Source organism: Talpa occidentalis, unplaced genomic scaffold (assembly GCF_014898055.3).
Source record: "Talpa occidentalis isolate TD23 unplaced genomic scaffold, MPIMG_talOcc4v2.1 talOcc4.5, whole genome shotgun sequence".
Classification (NCBI taxonomy): domain Eukaryota; kingdom Metazoa; phylum Chordata; class Mammalia; order Eulipotyphla; family Talpidae; genus Talpa; species Talpa occidentalis.
In genome coordinates, this window is record NW_023604861.1 from 10,009,636 (window position 1) to 10,015,635 (window position 6,000).

The 6,000-nt window shown below is 42.5% G+C and overlaps 1 protein-coding gene across 1 annotated transcript in view; it reads left to right on the forward strand.

Moving 5' to 3' along the window:
* UGGT2 (UDP-glucose glycoprotein glucosyltransferase 2) overlaps nt 1-4,318 on the forward strand; it is a 107,429-nt gene extending 103,111 nt beyond the window's left edge. The window contains 2 exon segments of the mRNA XM_037528633.2: nt 1,678-1,804; nt 2,806-4,318. Coding sequence (XP_037384530.2) covers nt 1,678-1,804; nt 2,806-2,828 — 150 coding nt within the window. The 3' untranslated portion in view covers nt 2,829-4,318.
* Nucleotides 4,319-6,000: the final 1,682 nt, after the last annotated feature.

The window sequence follows — 6,000 nt, forward strand, 5'->3', positions numbered from 1 at the left end:
GGACTTCCCAGCTTGTGGAGTTTATGGTGCCCTGTCACTCGTGTCTGTGGCGTCTCCATTCTTTATGTTGCTCAAGCCAAAGACTCAGGAGTCCTCTTTAAGTCTTTCTACTTTCACAGCTCATATCCCACGCGTTAGTAAGTCTTGTCAGCTGTGTTCAGATAATGCAGAATTAGATCCTTCTCAACTGTCTATGTTTTTGGCTTTTTAAACTTTATTTAATTTCCCAGGAAACGCTATAGAAGGACCAATTGCTGAGTATTTTAAATTGATCCTGTATTAGTGGAACTTTGGAGATAATCTATTTCAGTTTCCCCCTTAGCAAATGAAGGTTCCTACACACAGTCACACATACAGGTCTGAACTACTAGCATGTGTGAAGCTGAAACTGTAACAGCCAAGGATCCGCTTCCCTTGTTTTTCCACTGTGCCTGTTAAGCCAGCTAGTTGAGTATTTTTAGGCATGGAGATGTGGGGACATACCTATCAGTGTTTTCAAAAGTGAATTCCACTAACGAGGGCCTCCCCGGTGGCGCAGCGGTTGAGCGCTGGGTTGCGAAGCTGCCTGCAGCCTCTGCAGCCGGTTCGATCCCCGGCTGCTCCCCGGCCACCAGAGGAGGGTCCCACATGGCGCGCAGACCTCTCCTGCCGCCCGCTGCTCCTCTCAGCAGTGTACTTCGGTCCTTCTGCCTGCTCTGCTCCCCGCTCTGGCTCTGGTGAATTCTCTCGCCCTCCCACGCTTCTGACTGTACCCAGTGCATGTATCAAACAAACAAACAATAAATAAATAAATAAATAAATAAGACATGCCTCTAGAAAATTAAAAAAAAAAAAAAAAAAAAAGTGAATTCCACTAACGAGTTGTTTTTTTTTTTTTAAAAGATTTATTTATTTATTTATACAAGCACTGGGTATAGTCAGAAGCGTGGGAGAGTGAGAGAATTCACCAGAGCCAGAGCAGGGAGCAGAACAGGCAGACTGACGAAGTACACTGCTGAGGGGAGCAGTGGGCGCAGCAGGAGAGGTCTGTGCCCCATGTGGGACCCTTGCCGGCGGCCGGGGATCAAACCGGCACTGCAGAGGCTGCGGGCAGCTTCTCAGCACAGCACTCAACTGCTGCGCCACGGGGGGGGGGGGGGGGGGGGCACTAACAGTTTTAATCCATCACAATTGTTGATTAGAAGAACAGAGGCATATGCAGAGGAATGAATGTTTTTGTTAAAGAAACTCAAGACATATCTAAAGCCTGACAAATGGTTTTGTCTATGAAAGCAAAGTATATAAAACCAGATTTTTAGTCCAAAGAAAATATATTAATATAGTCTGCTGTGTTCCTTTGCAGAACGGTCATATACTTAGGTTTTTATCAAAATATGTTGCAGAATTGTTTGATAAATGTCTTTACGAATTATCAGCATGCCTTCAAACAATTGTTTTAAATTTCTGATTAAGGTATTTATAAAAACCCTTACTGTGTATATAAGATATGATAGGTCATTTAGCTTGTCCTTTCCCTATTAAACTAAGTCTGGTGTTTCAAGTACTTATTGTTCAGGGCTCTACTTTTTACAAATGAATACTTTGTTTATTCTTATAACATGGCAGCGTCCACAAGTATTTCCTTTACATTTCCTGATGCATGGTTTTTCATTAACAAAACTTTATTTTAAATTTTAGTGCAATAATCCCAAAACAAAAGAACCCAAGCTAAAAGCTGCCGCCAGAATTGTCCCAGAATGGGTGGACTATGATACTGAGATACGGCAACTACTGGAGCATCTTGAAAAAAAGAAGAAAAATGAAAGTAAGTCCTGGTTGTGCAGCGCATTAAGTGAGGCAGAAGAGGTTACGAACTCTTACAAAAGCTCAGTGAACTCAGATGTGTAGGTCAGAATTTCTTAACATAGTCTAAGTCATTAAGAATTTTATTTTCTGTGGAATAAGCTCACAAATGTACAACATGCTAGAGAATCTATTCCTTCGTGGATGTGGCTTCCATTCGTGTCACCACACGGTGAGCATAGTGCAGCGTTAGCCTCAGGTCACAAGAAGGGTGAAAAACAAATGTTTACCTATAATAAGATCGTACTGAATTTGCCAAACGTGAAATTCTAAGCCCTAACATTTACTAAAAGCCTTATAGAACTAAAGCATTACCTACTATCTCCTAAATTAATCCCACACATATTACAGGCTTCCCCTGGTGTCCCCAGGCTCTCATAGCCTTAGTCATGGCTGCTGGCTAACTGGGAATAGACTTACTTCCATTTCTTAAAAGAAAAAGCAGTACTTGCCTTGGCATTTTATCACCCTACATAAATCTTCAACAATTAAATGTTGAATTTTCTTTTAATGTTGACATAAATTTCTTGACTACCTCGTCATTGCCCCTCTCTCTCAATTATGTTCTCTCCTCCTGTCTTAGAAAAGAACCATAGGTGTCTTCTGCTGTTTGTTTTTCCATTACATTAAGAACAGGTTACTTTGTACATGGTAAGTCATCTGTTCATGTTTTAAGTCCTCTGCTGCTAGAGGCTCTGGCGTAGAGATAACAAGGATAAGTGAAATGGGACCCTTCTCCTCATAGTGTTCATTTCAAGGTGGATAAAGTGACAGTGATGTTACAGGATCATGGATAACATAATGTACAGAGAATTATTTTCATGTCACATGATGAATAATACAGGTACGAAACTGACAAAAGGATCCTCAGTCAGCTTCTCCTGTAATCTCAGACCTCTGTGAGATTTAAGCTTATTCCATAATTAATATTTCAAGAACTAAATAAACTTTACTCCCCTACAGTTTTGACACACGACGAACTCTAGCACTGACCTGTATGAAGATGACAGTGGGATGAGACTCTGCCACCCGTTGGGAAAGTGTGGAACTGCTATTTCTGGAAGACCACTAAGACTTGGAATTTCATTAAAGATCAGTGACATATTCTTCATTTTAAAAAATATTACTTAAAAAGACATATTTAAAGTACTGAGTAAGTTTAAGTTATGTGAGTTCCAATGAGTCTTAAAAACTAGATTGTTCCTTTATTGCTTAAGACACCGGATTTTTAACAGTAAAAGCTATTTTGCCAAATAATCTATGAACTACCTGGTATCTGACTAGCTGGTCCTTATGGGGGATCGAACTGTACATCCTGGTATATTGCAGCTCTATCTGCATCTGTATTTCCTTATTCACCAAATGAGTTTAAAATTTGAGAAAACTCTTGAATTTTTTCTGCCGAGAAAGAAAAAGACTTGTTATCTCTGAATAATAAAATAAACTGAGGTCATTTATACCTTACCTACTGTTTTAAAATGGAAATAGTGTCACACTATAATCATTTATCTTAAAACATCTGATGTTTCGATCGTGTGCTGTATTTGTAACATTTTTTTATGTTTTTCAAAAAATTTTATTTGTGGGCTTTTGGGGTATGTATGTATTCTTTACAAAAAAAAAGAACTGGCTGCTTTTATAGAAACTGAGAATGTAAACAGTTTGTTTTCCTGTTATGTATTAGTGATAGATAAACAGGAAACGTAAGTGTTCAAAAACTGTCCAGCTATTCTGGAATCACAGGATCTTGGGACTGGAGGACACCCCAGTGTCATCTGGATCTTGCCCCCTGAAGAAACTGACCGTGGGGCTGAGGTGAGCATGAGAAGTCGTGATTGCTTAAAAAGCTATCCAGGGGCTTCTGTTGCTAAGTGAGGTTTGGAGAGCACTTAATAGAATTTAGTGCCCAGCCAAGGTGCCAGCCCCTTACCAGGCCCCGTCAGGTAGAAGCCTCAGGCCGTCTTGAAGCCTGCAGTGTGAGGAACTGCCTGCCTCTCGCCATGGCTGGCCAGGTGGGACAGCCCTGCAGACAGTTCCACAGTGAGCTAGAGACTCTTCCAGAATACTTGCTCCTTTAAGCCCTACTGAACAGTTCCCTTCCTTCTTTATCTGACAACATAGAGGCCTATCCCTGCTGCTCTCAGGCTCACTTGGTGAGCGGTAAGAGTCTAATGCTTTTGGCTTAGGCCAGACACGCTAGCCCAGCCCACAGGAGTCTGTGAAGCTCCAACTATATGGTGATTCTTTGCTTTCTTTTGTCATCAACTTCTGTTCTCACTTCTGTAAGAATCTTGTGGAAAGAGAGACCAGCTAGACAGCAGCACCTGACCTCCACTGGTGTCACTAGCAACTGTTCTCTCTGGTGCACTGTGAGCTGCCATTGCAGGACAGAGTGAAGGGTCCCGGTGACACCCGCCCCCCACCTGTGTCTTGTGACTTTAATGACTAAATTTACATGTGTAGTTTCTAGATGAGTGATACTTTATATCTGAAAATCCAGATCTGTAAAGAATATATTTCTTTACAGAGAAAGAGTCTGACACATTGCTTTTAGTTCATTTAAAAATTATTTTATTTCAGGAGAATGTAAGCTGCTGTGCCACACAGAACTCTGTTCTCATCAGGGACATAGAATGGGAGCTGAGTCTGTGTCAGCACACAGAGAAAGCCCTCAGCTCCGGAGCCTCGGTGCTGACATACAGCTGACAGCTTTTACAGACATTCCAGAGCCTGCATTCTGGTCTTCAGGTGCAGGCCCTACATCAAAAAAAGTTAAAAAACAACAACAACAAAAAAAAAAAACCTCCTGTGAGAAAAGAAACACATTTTCTAATGGAAAAGTTATACGCTTTCCCCTTCCTTGGAGCAAAGTATCAGGAGAGTTTATCTGAGTATTGGGAGATTTTAAGCTTAACCATGTAAAGACATGTAAGCTTTAGGTATAAAGTAAACCCAGAATACAAGATTGAAGACAGTCATCTTAATGCCACTCAGAAGCTCACTTAACAAGATGAGACTTTGTGCCCCCTCGTAGCTCTGCTCTTAAGAGGGAGGGGCTGAATACTGCCAGGAAGCACCACGGGAAGGTCAGCCTGCAGTTCCAGGCTTTTCTTTTGATACCCGAAAGGTGGTTTGACACAAGTGAGAATCTGTCCAAAGAAATGGCTCCTCTACAAGACCAGCTCTCGACCCACCCAGCACATGGGAAGCAGCCAGACAGGAATTTGCCTCGGCCAAGAGAGACTTCAGGGCCCCAGCAGAGTAGTGTTAGCAACCGTAGATAAGTCTGAACAGCTTTCAGCGACTACAGCATAACAACAACAAAGGCAATTTTATTTTCTGAGCTATAAGAACCAAGAAATTGGTGACATTTCTTTACCTTCGAGAACAAAAAAGACCCATCATTGAAGCACTTTAACATATGTCTCAGCTCCTGGTTCCAGAGCAAAATGGAAGGTGCTAATGGAGCCAGGCTCAACGCCATAGAGTCTAAGTGACTGTCAGGCCCGTCTTGCCCGATTGTTGCTTGACTTGGTAGACTTGAGGGAATCCACTCACTTCCAAAGAACCATTTGAGGGTGGTCTAGGGCTTAAGTCTCAGCCCTATCACCTCTATAGCCTGAGTTCGATCCCTGGCCAGGGAGCTGACCCACATGGCGCAGCAGACCTCTCCTGTCTCCCTTCTGCTCCCCTCAGCAGTGGATTTCAGTAGATCCACCTGTTCTGCTCCCCACTCTCTGGTATATCTTCTCACCCTCCCCCCCCCCACTTCTGGCCTACACCCCAGTTCTATGCAAAACAAAGAAAAAAAGAACCATTTTATTTGTTAAAATAAATACCTTTGGTAGTGACGTGAGGGAGGGAGGTGTGAGGTGCCCCAGCATAGATGGCTGAAGTCCAGCTCCTGGCAGTTTTGTGACTTAGAGATGTGTGGTCAGGCACAAAACCAGCCTGGTGTCTGCGAACAGTGAGTCTTCAAGTGTGAAGGTAATGGGGGCAGCCACCCTCCACTTTGCAGTGCGTTAGCCCTGCTCATCAGATACAGACTTTCATTTCCTGAGAAAGTTGCACTCAAGCCTCTTGAGTTCCAATTTACTGTTAACATCCTTGTTTAAAAATTTCAGATGTGGAAATTAATTTTGTCCCTGCAACTCATAA